This window comes from Platichthys flesus, chromosome 7 (genome assembly GCF_949316205.1).
Source record: "Platichthys flesus chromosome 7, fPlaFle2.1, whole genome shotgun sequence".
NCBI lineage: Eukaryota > Metazoa > Chordata > Actinopteri > Pleuronectiformes > Pleuronectidae > Platichthys > Platichthys flesus.
In genome coordinates, this window is record NC_084951.1 from 26724235 (window position 1) to 26743841 (window position 19607).

Consider the following 19607-nt stretch of genomic DNA (forward strand, 5'->3'; position numbering starts at 1 on the left):
AAACCAACTGCAGCTTCTGCTCTGATCAACAAGCTGCTGCGCTGATCTCTGATCAGCTGAGACCAGAGAAACTCTGTTTTCACTGTTTCCACTGATGAGAAGCAGTCGGTGAGTCAGTGAGCGGCTGCTTCACGTGAACGAGCTCTGATCTCACTGTGTCTCTGAGCGAGTGAGTGAGCGGGGGGCGGAGCCCTGGGACCGTTACGCTATTTGGGAACACACACACACACACACACACGCCCGCACCTGTTACTTCATGACGGCCTGATACGATGAGGTTTTAAAAAATTATTGTGACTTATCATTCTTTAAGTCATTTTAAGTCTCAGTAATACGAGACGATTCTGTTTTGGGTTGGTAGCCCTAGTCACGTGACTCTGTCTTAATGCTGAGAAAACTCCGCCCACTGTGACCATAACCAGTTTCATCCAAAATGACAAACTGTCCCCAATCATTGTTTGCATTCAACTACATTTCCCATCAGGCTTTGTTTCGCCCTCTAACTCTTTGTGAGGTCAGAGGTCAGAAGAGTTTGTTTCGTTTTATAAACAATTGTATATTTTTTAAAAGTTGACTTTATTGACAAAGTGTTAAAAACATCTTAGGTGGTGACGTTGACTCCAAGACACCGAAGAGGAATTCAGCGAGTTTCTGATCGTCGGCTCCTCAGGCTGTAACGAGGCTGAGAGTCGATAAAACACAGGTCAGAGGTCAGAGGTCATGCAGGACAAGTCTGTTTTGGTTTGAAAGTCATAATCCTCTACTACTGTGGAGTATAACTGTGACCTCCACAGATCATCAATAACCAATAATCACATCATATCTACCTGTTTGTCCTCCACTAGGATGCTGTACACCAGAGGGGAGGAGGGGGGGCGGCGGGAGCGCCGGGCTGGACTCACTGAGGCATTGTGGGTAGTGTACGGCAGCATGGGGACATCAGCCATCCCCCGACCTGTCACAGTGAAATGTGGCCTGAGTGTTGATCCGGTGATGAACATGTTTTACATTTTGTATTTCATAGTTATTTTAAATATTATGATACTTCCCAGTTTTTGTTTCACATGAGTTTTCTTTGTGTAGATGTGTGCGTTTGCCTGTGTGTGCGTTCTGATCATATTTTGTCCGGCTCTTCAAAGGAGTCACCATCTTTGACGCAGGACAAGCGGTTCACAGGTCACCAGCTCAGAGTGAGACAGGTACTGACCTGAGTGTGAGAGGTGAGACAGGTACTGACCTGAGTGTGAGAGGTGAGACAGGTACTGACCTGAGTATGAGAGGTGAGACAGGTACTGACCTGAGTGTGAGAGGTGAGACAGGTACTGACCTGAGTGTGGGAGGTGAGACAGGTACTGACCTGAGTGTGGGAGGTGAGACAGGTACTGACCTGAGTGTGAGACAGGTACTGACCTGAGTGTGAGACAGGTACTGACCTGAGTGTGAGAGGTGAGACAGGTACTGACCTGAGTGTGAGAGGTGAGACAGGTACTGACCTGAGTGTGAGAGGTGAGACAGGTACTGACCTGAGTGTGGGAGGTGAGACAGGTACTGACCTGAGTGTGGGAGGTGAGACAGGTACTGACCTGAGTGTGGGAGGTGAGACAGGTGTGAGACGTTTGTGTTGGCAGACTCGTCCTCGTCCTCCTGGAGGACATACAGGCTCAGGCTGAGGTCAGAGACATCGTCTTCCTCTCGCCCGTCCTCTGCTTCACGACACTTCCCCCGGTTCTCGTCCACCATTGTCGTTGTCCTGGTCTCCCCCAGACGCTCTGCACAGACAGACGAGCTGCAGTTCCTTTTTGCTCCACTAGAGGCTGCTGTGAGAGAGGTTCAACTTTGAGCTGCCTCACCCAGCTTCTCTGTTCAGACTCACCTGCACGCTTTAGCGCCTCCTGCAGGCCATGCTGCGTCTCCCTGAGCTTCTGTAACAGCTGTAAACTCTGCTGCACAGGGTCTCTGTAGCGAACACACGCGTACAGCAGAACACACACTCCGACACACACCATGAGCCGCCGCAGGACGCCAACATACACACTTAGCAGCTCCTGGAGATACAGGACCAATCAGCAGGGATGAGGACAGTGAAAAGCATGATGTCAGAGTGATGTCAGAGTGATGTCAGAGTTGTACTCACCATGTGTTTGTGTTCAGGAGTATCAGAGTTCATCACAAACTGATAAAGCTTCATCTCCAGGTAGAAATTTAAACACACCAAACTCAACAACACCAACCTACACACACACACACACACACACGTGCACACAAATTTACTATAGATAATTCATCTCTTGGTGGCACGGGGAGGAGCTACAGTTACCTGGATCTGAATTGGTTAGGGTAAGCAGGTGGTTTCCTGTCTCTAAATGGGGGGGGGGGTTACCTGGCTCTGGAGGAGCGCTGGGTGCTGGTGAGCAGGAAGCCGGTGCAAAGAGCTGCAGCGTTGTAGCAGCACGAGCTCAGACTGTGAGTCTCCATCAACAAGAAACTCTGCAGGAAGGTAACTCTGTTAAAGAGCTCAGACAGCGCCACCTGCTGCTCCCTGGAGACACTGCTGAGCTCTGAGAAGACCGCCCGCAGGCCTGAGAGAGAGAGAGAGAGACAGAGAGAATCAGGTGTCTTCTTCTTCTTCTTCTTCTTCATGCATTCCATCACAGGAAGATGAAAATGTCAGCACCACACACAGTTCACACAGAGGATTACACTTTATAAACAGCTCATCACACAGGAAGAATTCCAGAGAGTTCACTCTGGTCTTCATCAACCATCCCGAGACACAATGTGAGTTTTACCCTGAGTGGAGTCTAGCAGGGTGACTCTGAGCTCCTCTCCATTGTTCAGGATCTCCTGCTGAGCCTGTAAGGCAGCACCCTGGGCCTCAAGGAGTTCCCCAGCCATCAGCCTGGTGGACTGAAGCTGCTCAGCAACACCTGCTGAACTCTCTGTTAACCTGTGAGGAGACGACTGAGTCAATCATTAGACTTTAACTGGACCCGGCGCTTTCTGCAGCCATGCATGGTTCTGATTCTGTTCGGCTCTGAGTCCGATCCCTTCAGACAACTGATCAAAATATGATAAATGAAATGCTGGACACTTGAAATGTCCTGTTTTAGGAGACAAGGCCACTGTGACCTTTGACCCTGAGAGACCCACAAATGTCGCAATTTCTCCATTAATAAGGATTCAAAAATTATAATAACAATTGTTATATCTTAGTTTATTATGGACATTTTTGTCACAACATTAAAAAAAATGCATGCAATCTTTTTTTGGGCAAGATTATCCTGTATTTTCTCATAATTTCCTGTTTCACCCCCCCTTTGAAGATACACAATGCACTTGATGTAACCAGCGTTCAGCCGCGATGTCACTGAACTTAACTGCTGCCTACAAACAGCTGCTAGTAGCCTGAAGCTGCGTGCGTGAAATAATACAGATCATCCAAGCGTTTCCATTTCCACTGGATGAATGACAAATGCAACTGATTCATGTGCATTACCAGAGACGTTATTGGGATATTGTAGATTTGTCACTTTAGTAACTGCAAAGAATAACATGGTTTTACTTAAGATCTCAACAATGTTTTGACAATGGCAAAACTTTTTGTTGCATCTCTGCATCGACAGCTCACGTGTCACTTCTGACCTGTGACTCACGACCGTGCGTGAAGTTACCTGAACATGGCGTCCTCCGCTCGGCTCTGCCAGGCGTCCGACTGCAGGAAGTGACAGATGGCGTGAGTGTGCGTGAAGAACTCTGTGAAGGCGTTGAACGCGGCCACATCCATCCCACCGGTGCAGCTGCTGACGTCAGAGCCCTCAGGGCATGATGGGAAGTCCCTCCCTGAGCTGACAGAGGTCACAGGTCACCAACTCCAGGTAACCATGGTTATTTAGCAGCTGAGTTAAACCTGAGATCACCATGGTAACCACAGTGCAGGTGATCACGTGTGATCACACCTGAACTACTCACGTGAGTTACCTGCTCAGGTGACAGTGGGTGAACCGCAGCGCTATCCACCGCTGGCTCTCTGACGTCATGTCCTTGCAGCGCGTGTCCAGGTGTTGCAGCGCACGCGCCCAGCAGTCTCCATACCTGGGCTGAGAGGCCAGACTCTGCACGCGCAGCAGCTGTATCCTCCCGCGCTCTGGGTCCGGACCGGAAGCGGGACCGGAACCGGAGCAGAGTTTGAGCAGCAGCAGGACCACTGCCGCCACACGAGCCGCCATCTTCACCTGTCTGCAGGTCAGTCCGCACAGCCAATCACAGAGCCGCTTTATCAGCTGGTCAGAGGTCACCGACGGGTCACGCTATTATGATTTTAGAAAGACTGCACGTGACACCAGAAAGTCAAACTAAAGAATATTCTCACTTCCATTTGTCTCATGTTTGACTGGTGTGTGTGTTTGTGTGTTGTTTGAGTCCCCAGCAGGTGTCAGCTGTGCATCATGGGATCTGAAGTCTTCAAGCAGCTTCCTGGTTTCATCTGATGGGGTCTACTGTCCTGCGTGTAGAGGTCATGTTTATTTTCACCTTTGACCCGTTATCTTGTTTGATTGTTGTATATGTTCAGAACTGTGTTAAATTAGTTTCTTCTGATTGGTTCTTCATTCGGTGAGGAATCATGTGATATGTTGAGTTGGCTGCAAATTTAAAATCTCTAATATGTTGTTATGAACGCCTGATCAAAATGTGATTAATAAAGACCATCAGGTCTTGAAACAGGACTAACACCTGGTCCTGGACCAGTTATTTTATTATCAATAAGTGTGACAGGTGTTTCCTTTGATAATCGATTGATTGACCATTAAGCTTCATCACTGATGGTGAATTGATTAGCTGGTTGGTTGATTGAGTGTGTGTGAGAGTCAGTGAATCAGACGACCACAGATTAGGGACACAAATGCTTTAGTTAAAGAAAAATAAGAAAACAGGTAAAAACTAGATTTTCTACAGTTTCCACTGAAGCAGAATATTCATCCTCAACATCAGCAACTATGACGTCACCTCACGTCACGACTAAAGTCTAAGAACACAACATGGCTTCGCTGACATGGTGGCTTCTGGCAAGACGCACAAGATTATAGGCACTAAACTCTGGAACATGCAACATGGTGGCTGGTTACTGTGGTTGTGCCGGGTCGAGTCCTGTGAAGCGAGTCATTCACAATGGAGCACCACGTATGCAGAGGGGAGGAGCCTCAGGCCAAACTAAACATCACCTGTATGATGTCATCATGAAGGTGAGCAAAGAAGCATTTAAAGAACGAGGGACATTTATCTAATAAGGGTGAAGCTGCGTTTGTTTAAGTGCTGGAGATGAACATGGAAACAGTCTGTAAGTTCAGTTGGGGTATTGGTTTCTCTCTTTTTCTTTCTCCACCTCTCCTCTCTCCCTCACTTCTCTCATCTTACTCCAACCGGTCAAGGCAGATCCTCTCCTGATGCTTCTCTGTCTACTGCTGGCAGCACTTGCCTCACAGCTGAGGTGTCATCGTTTACCAGCTTTAAAGCCACTGGAGTTTCAAATACTCCACCAAACAATCCAGATTCACTCTCAAATCTGTATTTACAGACTCAAAGTTAGTTTTCTGGACGATGATTAGTTTTGTGAAGCTGCGTCACACCTCCTCCAGGGCTTTTCTTTAGTTTACACCAACATGGCTGACAGTCAAACCTCTGCGAGGTCGCCCTCTGCGTACGTGTTTCTCCAGTTGAAGGCCTGCAGAGTCTACGAGTGACATGTAGACGCTTGATTGTACAAACTGTTCCAGATGTTCAACACAAAGAAACGATAAATGAGGAGTCCATTTCCCACTGGTTCATTAAGAATACAAACTAAAATAAAGCTACTGTAATAGCGGATTTGGTTTGATATTAAAATGTTTCCTTTGGAAATGAAAAGACCAGAACATATTCAATGAAGACCAGAAATCGGAAGAATCTCTAAACTGGAAGAACAATTCGTTTGAAATAGTTGCAAAACAACGGAGGGGTTTTTACGTCTTCTTTAAATCAAAGCATGACTCATCTGTATTTGAGGCTGTATCAGAGTCTGATCAGACGAACAAGGAATTCCTCAAGTTGCTCAATTATTTCAAACGATGATCACTTACACTGTTCAGAATGTGGTCTGTGTAGTCATGAATTCAATATAAATACTCGTACACCAGACTGGCTACCTGTAGGGGGCAGTGTGGATGAGCATGGAAGAAATTACTGAGCCCCCCCCTTTTTGTTTATTGTGGGATTAATGGAGAACAGGGAGGAAAACAAATGTGAGATGTCAAGAAACCAGTTTAAGGTGCAAACCGTCGGCCCACATCACCTCTGAGGCTTTCAGTCAAGGACTAGTTTCAGTAAGGGACCGTCAGTCAATAGCAGGACTTTAAATAAGGGACTGTCAGTCAATAATATCAGTTTAAAGCTGTATAACAGAGACAAAACAATTAACTATCAAAATACGAAATAAAAAAAATGGTTATATTCTGGAAGCAAAGTTTCGTTCAGAGTAATGTGTTGTTAAGCGTTGGTTTTTAGTTCCAAACTACTTCCCCCTCCCCAAGGAGACTAGCGGGACACAACAGCTGCCTTTTGATTATCTATACACACACTTTTTTATCGTTTTTTCCTTTTTGTTTGTTTTTCCTAGAAAAAGACACTATCTCTCCTCCGTCTGCCCAGGTCGGTTCTCAAATCCAGAACTTGAAAGTCTCCATTCGGATCTCCGATCATACCAGGCAGAAGCTGCGACAGTTCCATCAGCTCTGTGCGACGCTATCCTTCAATCTACAAACAGTGTAAAAACATTCAACCTCCATGAATCTCTTCTTCCTCCAGGTGCTGACACAGTCCACTAGTCTGATAATCAGTCAGCCGGTCATCGGTCTGACCAATCAGCTGACTCTTTCGCTGACGGCAGTCCGTGACTCTACAGTTTCCTCCCGGCTAGGGCATGGGACCGCGGACTGAGGGACAATGTCTCTGAGCTCCCTGCTCTCACCTGCTGCCTCTGGCTCTGCCTGGAGCCTGGCTCTACCATCTGACCCTGGGACAACAACAGCCCCAGCGGCTCCGGGAGGTCCAGCAGTCATGGAGCTGGGTGGTCTGGAGGTGCTGTTTGACCCTCTGTCCCCTCCTGCAACCTCTCTGCTTTCTGATGTCATGGCCGGCTCCACTCTTCCCTCTGCCCTTATGTCTTCCACGCGGACCTCTCGGCTCTGCAGCAGACTTCCTCGAGCAGGACGTGTGGTGCTCAGGTCTTGGGGCTGTTCACTCTGGTTCTGTTGAGCAGGAACCAGGTTGGTCCTGGTTAGGCTGGGAGATTGACGCTGGGAGGAGAGGTGCTGCACATGGGGTCTAGTGAGCTGAGGGTGGGACTGGGGATTCTGCTGTGTTTGAATCTGCTGAACGCGTGGTTGTGCTTGGGACTGGGCGGGCCTAGACTGCGAGAGAAGCTGTCTGGGTTGTGGTCTGTATTGAGTCTGGAGTTGGTCATTTGAAGGGAGCCTTGTCTGCAACTGGGGCTGCTCTTGATGCCTGGGTTGCAGGTGAGATTGAAATTGGGGGCTCCTGGACTGGTGTTGAGACTGTGTTTGCATTGAGGTCCTGGACTGGGGTTGAGGCTGAGTTTGGGTTGGGGTTCTGGACTGGATTTGAGGTTGCATTATGGTTGGGCTTCTGAGCTCTAATCGAGGCTGAGTTTGGATTGGGGTTCTGGACTGGGATTGAGTCTGAGGTTGGGTTGGGGTTCTGGACTGGGATTGAGTCTGAGGTTGGGTTGGGGTTCTGGACTGGGATTGAGTCTGAGTTTGGGTTGGTGTTCTGGACTGGGATTGAGTCTGAGTTTGGGTTGGTGTTCTGGACTGGGATTGAGTCTGAGTTTGGGTTGGTGTCCTGGACTGCACTTGAGTCTGAATTTGGGTTAGGGTTCTGGACTGCGATTGAGTCGGAATTTGGGTTATGGTTCTGGACTGGGATTGAGTCTGAATTTGGGTTGGGGTCCTTGATTGAAGTTGAAGTTGAGACTCATATGAGTGCCGGGACTGGGATTGAGATTGTTGTCCGAGCTGGTTCTGGGGTTGAGGCGGTGGTCTGGGGAGGGTTTGAGGTTGGGGTGCTGATGGGGACTGACTTTCTGGATGTGGAGGTCTTGTTTGGGGCGGATGAACGTGCAGAAGGGATGAGGACTGAGTAGGGAGCGACTGAGTTGGAGGTTGCTGAGTCTGAAGCTGGGTTCGTTGCTGGGCTGGGGAGTGGCTAGACTGTGACTGGGCTTTTTTGGGAGGCACCTGGGGCTGACTATGGGTTTGGAGTGGGGGCTGCTGGGGCCGTGACTGGTGCAGGACATGCCTGGTAGGAGATGACTGGGGTGCTAGGTATGGAGGCTGGGCTAGGAGCTTACTGGGTGACTGAGGATCATGTTGGTGAGAGGGTTTGCCCTCGTTCTGTGTTTGAGGAGGAGGATGCCGAGGTCCAGGCAAGGCCTGAGGCACAGATTTGGACAGTGGTCTGGAAGGAGCTTGCTGGGTGGTGATCAGAGGCAAAGTCTGGGGCTGGACTTCAGATCCTGACTGATTGGAGGGTGCTGGATGTCCAGGGGCTGCAGGAGGCGGAGGCTGATTTAATGTGGAGGCAGAGGACTGTTGGTGGCGATGATGATGGTGGTGATGATGATGGTGGTGTTTGTGAGGTCGGTCCTTCTTTTTGTGGGTTTTTGATGGACTAATGCTACTACTGCTGCTGCTACTCCTTCCTGTTCCCTCTCCTCGTTTATCACCTACATCTTCACCCTCTTCATCTCTTCTGCTTCCTTCATCTCCTGCCGCTGCTCCTGTTTTCTCCTTGTGCTTCCTCCCTTTATGTGTCTTGTGTCCATGTGATTGGCTTTCATCTGAAGCAGGCGACTTCGGTAGTTGTGACTGGCTCTGCTCAGGGGGGATGGGCTGAGTCTCTGAGGTTTGAGCCCCTTCTCCTGTACCGCCCTCCCCCTCTGTAGTATCCCTCCTTCCAGTCTCTGTTTTCGTAACCGCTGGAGTCTGAACACTCGGCCTCTCCTCCACTGTCTCTCTGGTTTTGCGTTTTTTGATTGGCAGAGCTGTTTCCTGGACGACAAGTTTGGTGGAGGACTCCTTGGCTGCTCTCCGTTTGGCCTCAGCAACTAAGATGGCAGCTGCAGTGTAGCTCCCAGCTGTTGAGCTATCAGCTGTGGGTACAGAGGAGGTGGATGCGGTGACCACTGTTGCTGCTGCTGAAGCTGAGGCAGGTTTCCTACCCCGTTTCTTGGGGGCAGTCTGTGGTGGGGGTGGAAGTTCCTGTTCTGATTTCCTTTTTCTTCCAGGACGGGACTTTGGAACTATAGCAGGAGACACCACCTGGAGAGGAATTACAACATCAACAAGTAGCATTAGCCTCAACTTTGTTACTGCTTTATATAAAACGTCAAATATGAAAATCATCATTAAAATCTTGAACTCTTGGTAAAGTCTGTAACAAAACTCTGTTGCTTGTGTACTTGAAGAAAACATATGACTTTTTTCCTGTTGAATATCGTTTTCAAATACACAAAGTAAACTTTAAATAGAAATATTGACTCAATTGGAGTTTCTTGAAATGTTCTTTCCATCATCCAATGGCCTCCTCAATCCGGTCATATCGAACTTGGGAATGTCTCCTTCCGGAGTTGGAATCCTTCTGTGATCGTGACCCCACTGTCTGAACACCCCGGTTTTTATATCTGACAACAGAAGTCCTTGAATAAGACTTCTATGAATTCTGAATCCACACATTACATGAGGTAAATCCTTCTAAAGCTTGAGGACAATGCACAAAGGCGCCTCAGCCAGATGTTTGTTTATACAAGTTTGGATTTTTTTGTATGTGTCTGACAGACCCCCTTGCCATCTGACCTAACTGACCAAGTGATGTCATTCTGACTACATGACTCGCTGTTTTGTGATCAGGAGTCTTTCAGTGGTTGGCATTTCATAACACAAGACTGGCAGGGGTTCAAACACTCCACCATCTGTCTGTTGTTGCAGATTTGTCTGGATATTTAGCCAGTTTGAAATCTAGATGGAGGTGATGTGTGCTCGGGAAAAGCCCCATCTGGGCTGGTCAGCTTTCAGCTCTGATGCTTAGACTGATGACAGACCAGTCGTACCTTTGAGGCAGTGGAGGTGGTGCCAGTAGAGGACTCTGCCTTACTGAAGGGCATCTTGACCAGCAGTTTGCCCGGAGTTTTTTCAACCACACGCTTCATGGCCACGCCCTCTGTAGCCTGCCTCATTTTGCCACTGCCTAAACAAAGACAACAGAGGTTGAAATGCAAAATCTAGAGAAAAAAAGAAACACCAACACACTTTGTTCAAGGTTAAGTTAAAGACTCTTAGTGTTATTGGCGGAGTACCTTTGGGTCGCCCACGACCTCGTCCCGATGGTTTTACCACCTTGGGTTTTTTTGGGGGGCGTTTCTCGCGGCGGGAAGGGCTTCCACGGCCGGTGACCGTGAAATCAAAATCGTTGGGGTCAGTGGTAGTATCCCCGACCTTCTGGAAGTAGGCAATAAGTTCCACTTTGGATCGAAATGCTTTTCCCTCTGAGCTAAACAATTAGACAAAAACAAACAAACGTCATCAGAAAAACTCTGCTGTTACACCATTTCCGCATGGAGGCGCAATACAGCATCAAGTGCTTTACTTAATCAGGTAGACATCAAACTTCCCCGCGGAGCGTCCAGACTTCCTCTGTTTGAGTTTGCGAGTCCAGCCATCGGGCAGTGACGGGTCGTCGTACAGTGGCCCACGGTCCCGGATGATAGAGCGCCGCTGCCTCGGAGAGCCGGCAGATTCACTGCCAGCCGCAGATTCGGACCCTGGTGCTGACCCCGGCTCTGAGGGACCTGCCACCGGCTCCAACGCCTGGAAGGGAGGAAGCAGCATGAAAACATTTTATCAGACCTTTTTTTAGAATAAAGTTGAGAACACTGCACCAAGTACAAATAAATAGCTTTGTAATTAAAGAGAGCATTAGAAGTCTTCAACAAATGAACAGCGAGCCTTAAAAACCTTTCCCTTCACAACACGCCTTCAAGACTTCCATAATTTTGTGACGTCACAATGAACCAGTCACTGCCCTCAGCATGGCCCCCATCGACCCCCCCCCCCCCCCCCCCCCCCATCAAAACTTACAGGATATGGTTTATCCAAATATATATCTGAAACCTGCATTATCTTTTCATGCGAGATGAAAATCACATGACTCTACCTCGGCCTGTGACTCCGCAGCCGTCTGTGGCTGCAGCCCAGCTGATGAGGGGGGGCCTAACGATGTGGTCTCAGCCCCTCTGTCGGCATGGCGCCCCTCCCTGCGGGCCTTCTTGCTCTTGGTGTGGGACCTGTCCCTCTCTCTGGGGGGGGGCTGGGGGTAGACGGGTCCCTCCTCCCCCTCTTGACCCTCCTCCCTGTGAGAAATGATGACATAATATCTGTTAACATTACATCACTCATGACATCACATGCTTTTCATATGGGCGGAGGGTTTAACAATAACCAAACACATCTGACAATCTCACAGCCACGCCCACCTCACGCAGTGATTGGCCAGCTGTGTGGAGGTGATCAGTCAGGAGGAGGTATCACCTGTCCATGTTCCTGCATGCTACCATGGAGATAATGAGCCTTTAAATAACACTGACTTCAGACCAGCTGCTACAGCACTGAGTCGCACCACACGGACACTGAGAGGGTCACAAAGGGTTTGATATTTACGTGGATGCTGGATGAAGATGTAATGCTTGGACTGTAATTATTGATAATGAAGATGAGTGTGTTGATGGTCAATCAGTGAATTATGAGGGATCATAAAGTAAATACTATGATCAACACATGGACCGACTGTTTGAACTCTGTCAGTTTACTTTATTCTGATCAAATGTGATTTGTTAGTGAAATTACTTACAATAAAAACTAATTAAAAATTGTTAAATTAATGAAATAAAAGCAAATAAGTGTTCTCCACATCAGTAATGGAGTAGATGAACTTAACTTAATTACTTATATTTATGCACACAAAGTATATACACACACACACATACAAATATGTGTATATATATAGTGTTACACACACACACATACATATAAATATGTATATCTACATCGGGTGAAAGCAGTGAGTGAAGGAACAGGAACAGGAAGTGAACAGCAGGAAACTTAGCCACACGCAGAGAGCTGCCTGGCTCAGCGGCTCTGAGGCAGGAGGATGCTGATCTCATTGGGGCCTATTAGTGTCTAAGCCCGCGGGCAGGGGGCGTGTGTGTCCGTATGGGGGGTCAACCCAGGTTAACTTGGGTCAACCCGGGTTACAGAGCAGCCTGCCTGTTTGCTCCTTCACATGAACACACTGTTTGCTAACCAGCTAGCAGCCGTTAGCTCACCGCCTGTCTGACGACGGCGGGCGGACACACCGCCGGTACCCGGGACTGTGATGTTTGTGTCAGACACGCCACCGCCGACCCCCGGCCTGACTTCCCAGGGAGTGGTGTGGAAGTCAGAGCGGCCCGGCGGCGCACGGGAGGCGGGCTAAACTACGGCCAACCTCCGCTGTGGTGACAGCAGCTAAAGTAGAGACTTAGCTGTAAGTTTGTGACGTATTCCCGCTAACCCCGCTCTGCCGCGACAGGCCGCGGGGAAAACCAGCGCACTTTAAGTTGAATAAAACACACGACGGAAGCGGCTGCGCGGCTCGAGGCGGAGGCGCGTGAAGGAGGAGAAAATGTAAAAAGCCACTTACAGTCGGTCCTCTCCGCTCCGCACGGCGGCCATTTTTATTTAAATAAATAATTTTATATAAAAAAAAGCCTCCAAACATCTCTGCTCCCTCCTGCTGCACCCCGCCCCCTGCGCTCAGCAAACAACGCGAGACCTGCGCCGACATCACGACGTCACGCAGCCCAGAAGTCCGTAATCCCGCGAGATGTAACTGGAAAGTTCGAGACCGGAAATAAAGTGAAGCTGCGCGAGTTTCAGGTCGTAAAGCTAGAGCTCTGCACGTCATTGGTTTCCGGAATGAACCTTCACACGCTTCTCCGGTTCCCTTTCCACTGATTACATGCTTATAATTTGGAGGAGCAGTCACCGGAAGCGTCTATTATTGCAGCGTGTTTGGTGGCGGACGGAAGTAGCTGACCCGAGCTGAACCCGTGCGGTGGCGGTTCTAGGTGACTGTCGGTGATTGAACGGACAGATGTTACGGTCTTAGTGGGTTTGTTCCGGACCGATCCGTGTCCCGGAGTGACCCCACCTCCCCACGCACACAGCGGGCCTGTTAGTGATAAGATGTCGGGGGGACACCTGAAGGGACAGTTTATCTATGAACTACCACCCAAAGTCTACTGGGACTTCTGCCGGGTCATGGACGCACTGTCAGACCTGGACTGGACCCGCTTCGGTGAGTCCCGGTACCGAGACTGTCTGCTAACGGCTAACATGGAGGTGGTGGTAGTGCCTATCTTTCTGTTCACCTGTCTGTTATCTATCTGTCTGTCTATGTATCTACCTGTCTGTCTGTTCACCTGTCTGTTATCTATCTGTCTGGTCACCTGTCTGTCTGTCTGTCTGTCTGTCTATGTATCTACCGGTCTGTCTGTTCATTAGTCTGTTCACCTGTCTGTTATCTATCTGTCTGTCTGTCTGTCTGTCTGTCTGTCTGGTCACCTGTCTCTGTCTGTTTACCTGTCTGTCTGTCTGTCTGTCTGTATTTCTGTCTACCTGTCTGTCTATCTATCTGTTTCTCTGTCTGACTGTCTGTCTGTCTGTTTATTTATCTATCTGTCTGTTTATCTATATGTCTGTCTGTCTGTTCATCTGTCTGTCTGTCTGTTTGTTTATCTATCTGTCTGTCTGTCCGTTAAACTGTCTGTTTAACTATCAGTCTTTCGGTTTACCAGTTTGTCTGCTGACATGTCTGTCTGTTAACCTGTCCGTCTGTTTGGTCACCTGTCTGTCCGTTAACCTGTCTCACTCGTAGCCTCGGAGGTCCTGTGCGATCAGACTGATGTGCGATTGGCTGAGAGGAGTGACAGGAGGACCGACTGGGTGATGAACCAATGGGGCGACAGGAAAGGTCGAGTCGACGAGCTGATTGACCTATTAGAGCGTCTACAGCTGTTCCGACCCAAAGATGTCATCCTGAGATGTGAGTTCACCCCTGATTAGCCCTGATAACCTCTGACCTCTGAGGACTCATTAGTGCTCTCCCCCTCTCTCTCTCTGCAGGGACATCCACTTTGAAGCCTCTCTCCTCCATCCCACCCACTCCTCCCCCTCCTCAAGTCTATGCCTCTCAGTTCGACCCCCCTCCAAAACCATATGAGGCCCCACCCCCTCTCAGCACCCTCAGACTGACAGGTTTGTTTGTTTGTTTGTGTTTGTTTGTTGTTGGGTTCTCAGCTGTTTCCCATGAGGTAGTGGGTGAGGCAGTGACGTCGCCTGGTGTGAACCTCACCTCTCACCCCCATGAGGCCTCATTATCAGATTGACTTACAGTAATCACCTGTTTCCAGGGACAAATTTAAGCTGTTGATCACTATAATTGCGTAACTTCTGTATGATTGTCCCGGAACTGGAGGGAAGTTAGCAGCAGTTTTTAAGATAAGGACTATTTCTAACGCTTGTAACATCCAAAAGAGGCTAAAATTAAATAATTAAATAAATATCCCGGTGAAAAGTGGTGACACACTGGGAGAAACCGCAGAAGAATATGTCAAGAGAGTTTGTGGTGATAAGAGCTGATGCTAGTGTCGATGTGTTTTAAATAAAATCCCCTCATTACATCAGAATTATTACATCACTTCCTGTCTCTGCCTGCTGCACCAGGCTTCACCTCTCCCCTGAATAATGCAGAGGATTCTCGGGGGGGGGGGCCGTTCATCACTTTATCCACTATCCCTATAACCGGTTTCCACTGGGATTTCATGATGTAACAGTGACAATAACAGGTGAGACCTCGGCCTCCTGGTGGCTGCTATGATGGTGACGCCTCCACTGTCCTTTCTTTCCTCAGAAGTTAAAGGAGGAGGAAGACCACTGCCACGACCGGCCCCGCCCCCCTTCGATCTGGATTCTGACAGCCGCTTATCACGCCAAGAGGTCGCAAGCACATACAAACACATATGCACTCACAGCATCGTGTCAGTGTTAATAACAATGGTAATAATAATAATCATGTGACCCCCTCAGGCTCCCCCGGTGGTACCGTGGGGAGGTGGAAGCGGGGTGATGTGCTGGTCGTATGAAGAGGTTTATGATGGGACAAAGGGGTTCTCTCCGTCCCTACAGGTTGGGGAGGGGGGGTTTGGAGTTGTTTACAGAGCGACCCTGGGAAACACAAAGTGCGCCATCAAGAAACTCAAACAGGTAAGCCAATTACAGCACAGAACACACACCACGCAGTGTCACAGGTCCAGTCAGAGAGTGTTTGGGATGTTGATGCCATTGTTGTGGTTGTGTTGCTGTAGGACTGTGTGTTGGACTTGACTTTCCTGAAACAAACATTCCAGACTGAAGTGGAGAAACTTTCAAAGTAAGTGTCTCACGTTATAAGATAAAAGCCTTATGATTAGTAACAGTTGTAAAGAAATTTCTAAATAAAAGCCTGTGTTGCTGGTGTTGTGTTCAGGTTCAGACATCCGAACATCGTGGATCTGCTCGGTGTCTGTGATGGAGGAGGATCATTGTGTCTCATCTACAGCTACATGGACAACAGATCACTGGAGGAGCAGCTACACAACGTAACATACACACACAAACAGATACACACAAACACACGTAGTCACACTCACATATACAAATTCACACACATAGAGAGAGAGAGACAGACAGACACACAACCACACACACAGTATATGTGTCATCAGATGTTATAAAAGACTTATATGTCGCCTTTGTTTGTGTGTGTGTGTTTGTGTGTGTAGCAGTGTGTTGTCCTGACCTGGTGTCAGAGACTCAGTATTGTTGAAGACGTGTCGTCAGCGTTGGCGTTTCTCCACTCCCCCCCCGACAAACACGCACCGCTCATCCACGGAGACGTCAAGAGGTCAGTATGACATCATCAGCACATCACCAGACTTCCCACAGTGTTTCCACCTGTAACACTGTGTCTCTGTGTCCTCAGCTCGAACATCCTGTTAGACCGCCACCTTGTGGCGAAGCTGGCTGACTTCGGTCTGGCTCGGTTTGGGTCTCGCAGGTCAACAGGACCCTCTCCCACTCGGACGGTGACAGTGGGTAAAACGGAGACGGTCAGAGGAACTCTGGCATATCTGCCTGACGAGTATGTGAGGAATGGAGAGCTGGGGACCGCTGTGGATGTCTACAGCTTTGGAGTGGTGAGACACCCCAGGGGCTGATGGGAATTATGGTTTACCAAAGGCTGTGATCTCTGGTCAGCTGATGGAAGGATCTGTAATCAAAACCACGATCATTTAATCCAGAGAAAATATTCCCTCTGTCCAGCTCGTCTGTCCGCGTCCACTTGCTCCTTATGTGACTTCACCTTACGCCCAATCAAAACCCTTTCTGACCAAATCAAAGATCGGAAAGTTACGTTACAAAGACAGAATCACCTGGAGGAAAACATGTCTCATTATGTCTCATGTTCTGATCTGGAGAAGTTTAATGCAGTGCCCTTTGGCTGAGAAGAGTTTATAAAAATATATATTTTTGTGTTTTCACAGAACAGATGAAATTGACTCAAATTGTTTGTGTTCCAGGTGTTGTTGGAGGTGTTGACTGGACGTCGTGCTCTGGAGAGAGACGGGAAGTCAGGAGAGAGATATCTGGTGAGAGTCTGTGGGTCACCTGTTCATACTGGTCCACACATCAACCAGAACAGTAATAAAGTGTTCTTTATATGTCCCTGTGCAAACATTCAACTCGTTGTGGTTGTGGTTGTGTAGAAAGACCTGGTGGAGGAGATTGAGGACAGTCCGACTGGCTCGTGTGCAGCACTGTGGAAGAATCAGCTAGACCAGCGGCTCATTACAGGTCGGTGGTTGATACTGAACTCAAAGTTTATAACCAGCTGTATTCAGAGAGTTTGTCTTTGTCATCAAGACTCTTTTACAACAGGAAAATGTGGAAAGATCCGTGTTGTTGTTTACAGTCCATTCACACCAGCGTCGGCCCTCATCACCAAAAGATCTGGAATCTCCTCGCGTTTCCTAGTTTACGTCTTCGTCTTCTACGTGTCCGGCTCCACTTCTTCATCCTGAGATGTTTGTGTTATTCCAGTTTCACGTGTTAGAAACCTCATCAACACGTCCACTCGCTCACTGGGAAGCTTCCACACATTGTCCTGCTGGTTCCTCACATGGACTCAGATATTTTCCAGATGTTTTACTCAAGGGGTTCATAAAAAGTTCCAGAAAAGAACACAGAGCAACTGACTCTGTGTTAAATCACAATGTTAATAATTAAAATTTCAGACTGAAATCATGACGAAAAAAAACTTCAGATAAACTTCTGAACATGTTTATCAGGTCTGATCCTAAACCTGATCCTTTCACATGTTCATCCTCATGAGGACTGATCCTGCCCCCTGTAGGACACGGCTCACACTACAACAGGAGAATACAGATAGCACTGGTGGAATACAGTCACTCATCCATTGGGAAGACCATCAGTGTTTCAGTTCCAGTTAAAGTGTCCGGCATAAATTCTAATGTTTTCTTCACCAGCTGCTGTGTCTCTGTGTCTGTAGGGGGCACTGCAGAGCCTGCAGAGTGGATGACTGTGTTGGCTCTTGCCTGTACCTGTTTGGACAAGAAGAGGAAGAAGAGGCCGGGAATGAGCGAGGTCAGAGACGCCATCGTCCCCGAGGAATCATGTCACATGATACAAACTGCACGGACCACAGAATTCATTCAGTCTATGTAGAATACAAATGAACTAATTATTACAAATTATTTTGTTAAGAAAACAAGGCTTATAAAAACTAAACAATCAACAGCCACTTCACATCATCATGACAACTTTAAGCAGAGAGTTTGTCTGTCACTTTAAATTCACATTGTCCTCTGAATTAATAGATTGATTGATCGATCAATGACGTTCAGATAAAGTGCTGTGAACTTCCTCATGGCTCTAAACCCTTTTTTATTTTACTCTCAGGTCTTTCAAAAACTCAAGGATGTCCACAACCTGGTGACGGGGACCAGCTCTTCCTCCTCTTCCCTGCATCACCCTCTTCCCCCTCACGTCCATAACTTCTCCCAGTCCCTCCCCTGTCCCCCCTTATCCATTGACTCTAGAGTAGGAGCTCTGACCAACCAAATCGCCAAACTGGGACCACTGAAAGACACTTCCCGGACACCTCAGTCCTCTTCCTCCTCCTCGGGCGTAGGCCCCTGTGAGACTGACGAGAGTCAAGGTTTCTCTCAGTTCAGATCAGACGGGACCAGCTCCACCTCTCTGTCCACCAGAGACCAGCGTCTCTGTGGTCCCTCAGTGTTCACGTCTGTCCCCATTGAGGACCAGTACAACTTCCCTCCTCATCCGAACTGCTCCATTGACAAACCAGTGGACACTAGAGGGCAGAAATTATCGACACTTTACGGGGTCCCAGAATGCTTCTCTCCTGCAGGGTCGCTGCAGTCACAGTTGTCTTCCCTAGGACCCTCAGGTACATTTAAATGTATGTATATTTATAAATAAACTTATTGGTTCAGTAAATATTGATTGTCGGTATCTATGAGCTCTAATCTTCATCTCTAAAATAAATGTGCATGTTTGTATTCAGGTCAGAAGAAGCAGAGGACTCAGGGGTCGGAGCTTCTGTTGTCTGATGACCTCTGTACGTACATTCTTCATCTTCTTCTATTGTCACGTTACTTTGTTTTTATCCTGAGTGTTTCATGCTTGTGTTCTGTTCAGATGGAGAGGGCGGGGCTGCCGGCTCCAGGGATCCTGAGGAGAGCGATGAGCTTGATTACCTTCCTGCCAAACAAGACTGATGGATGACAGCGTCTCTTTCCTTAGGACCGAAGAGTCTGTGAACTCAGATGAGGACCTGCAGGGTCACAGATTTCCATTAACTGTTGATGTTCCACATGTGCCTCTCAGCACAGTGGTGTGTCCACACATCTTCAAATTGTTGGATGGATCCGTGGGGGGGTTCCTGAGGGGCCCCGGGGGCCAGAACCTCAGTTTGAAGTGAGTGTCATTAAAGTTAATTCAACCACAACAAAGACACAAAGAAGCTGCAGTTACACAGAAGTACACAGCAGGGGGGGGGATGGGCCCCAGGACGGTCTACGCTGATCAGACCTGATGATGTTAATCAATCACATCTATTTATTCCACTCATACAAATTTAATTATGTATGAAAATGATCAAATGACAGATTATGATATTTTTATAAATATTTTACATGTGACACAAATAAAGTTGCCATGGTGCCTTCCACATACATGTGTTTGTCATGTTTACTTCACTAAACATGTCGACAGGTCAGGTCGTCAGGATCAACTGTTCTCTGACGAGGTCCTGTCACCAATTACTGTTTTAAAATAATGTTATTAGCATTAGCCTCGTCATTGCTAAGAAATATTAGC

The 19607-nt window shown here is 48.1% G+C and overlaps 3 protein-coding genes across 5 annotated transcripts; 1 reads left to right on the forward strand and 2 right to left on the reverse strand.

Annotated features, from left to right (window-relative positions):
* Window positions 1-533: 533 nt before the first annotated feature.
* Window positions 534-4256, reverse strand: LOC133956862 (uncharacterized). 2 transcript variants are annotated; one of them, XM_062392208.1, is made up of 9 exons: window positions 3979-4256; window positions 3672-3845; window positions 2790-2947; window positions 2381-2579; window positions 2135-2231; window positions 1874-2045; window positions 1584-1769; window positions 828-955; window positions 534-682 (listed from the first exon to the last, which is right to left on the reverse strand). In XM_062392208.1, exons 1-9 carry the CDS (start codon window positions 4224-4226, stop codon window positions 641-643), a joined length of 1404 nt encoding a protein of 467 aa, XP_062248192.1. In that variant the 5' UTR covers window positions 4227-4256; the 3' UTR covers window positions 534-640. The 2 variants fall into 2 exon arrangements, with proteins under 2 accessions (XP_062248192.1, XP_062248193.1); XM_062392209.1 differs by having other exon boundaries at window positions 3672-3840; window positions 3979-4115.
* A 630-nt stretch (window positions 4257-4886) lies between these two features.
* mecp2 (methyl CpG binding protein 2) lies at window positions 4887-12887 on the reverse strand. Its single transcript, XM_062392205.1, has 6 exons — window positions 12787-12887; window positions 11263-11458; window positions 10696-10916; window positions 10406-10599; window positions 10160-10296; window positions 4887-9371 (listed from the first exon to the last, which is right to left on the reverse strand). The coding sequence occupies exons 1-6, from the start codon at window positions 12816-12818 to the stop codon at window positions 6894-6896; spliced, it is 3258 nt and encodes a 1085-aa protein (XP_062248189.1). The 5' UTR covers window positions 12819-12887; the 3' UTR covers window positions 4887-6893.
* A 258-nt stretch (window positions 12888-13145) lies between these two features.
* Window positions 13146-19460, forward strand: irak1 (interleukin-1 receptor-associated kinase 1). 2 transcript variants are annotated; one of them, XM_062392206.1, is made up of 15 exons: window positions 13146-13443; window positions 14023-14190; window positions 14271-14402; window positions 15058-15143; window positions 15234-15410; window positions 15512-15576; window positions 15673-15784; window positions 15968-16089; window positions 16168-16381; window positions 16766-16834; window positions 16952-17039; window positions 17755-17849; window positions 18165-18687; window positions 18793-18846; window positions 18927-19460. In XM_062392206.1, the coding sequence occupies exons 1-15, from the start codon at window positions 13332-13334 to the stop codon at window positions 19004-19006; spliced, it is 2097 nt and encodes a 698-aa protein (XP_062248190.1). In that variant the 5' UTR covers window positions 13146-13331; the 3' UTR covers window positions 19007-19460. The 2 variants fall into 2 exon arrangements, with proteins under 2 accessions (XP_062248190.1, XP_062248191.1); XM_062392207.1 differs by having other exon boundaries at window positions 18165-18675.
* Window positions 19461-19607: the final 147 nt, after the last annotated feature.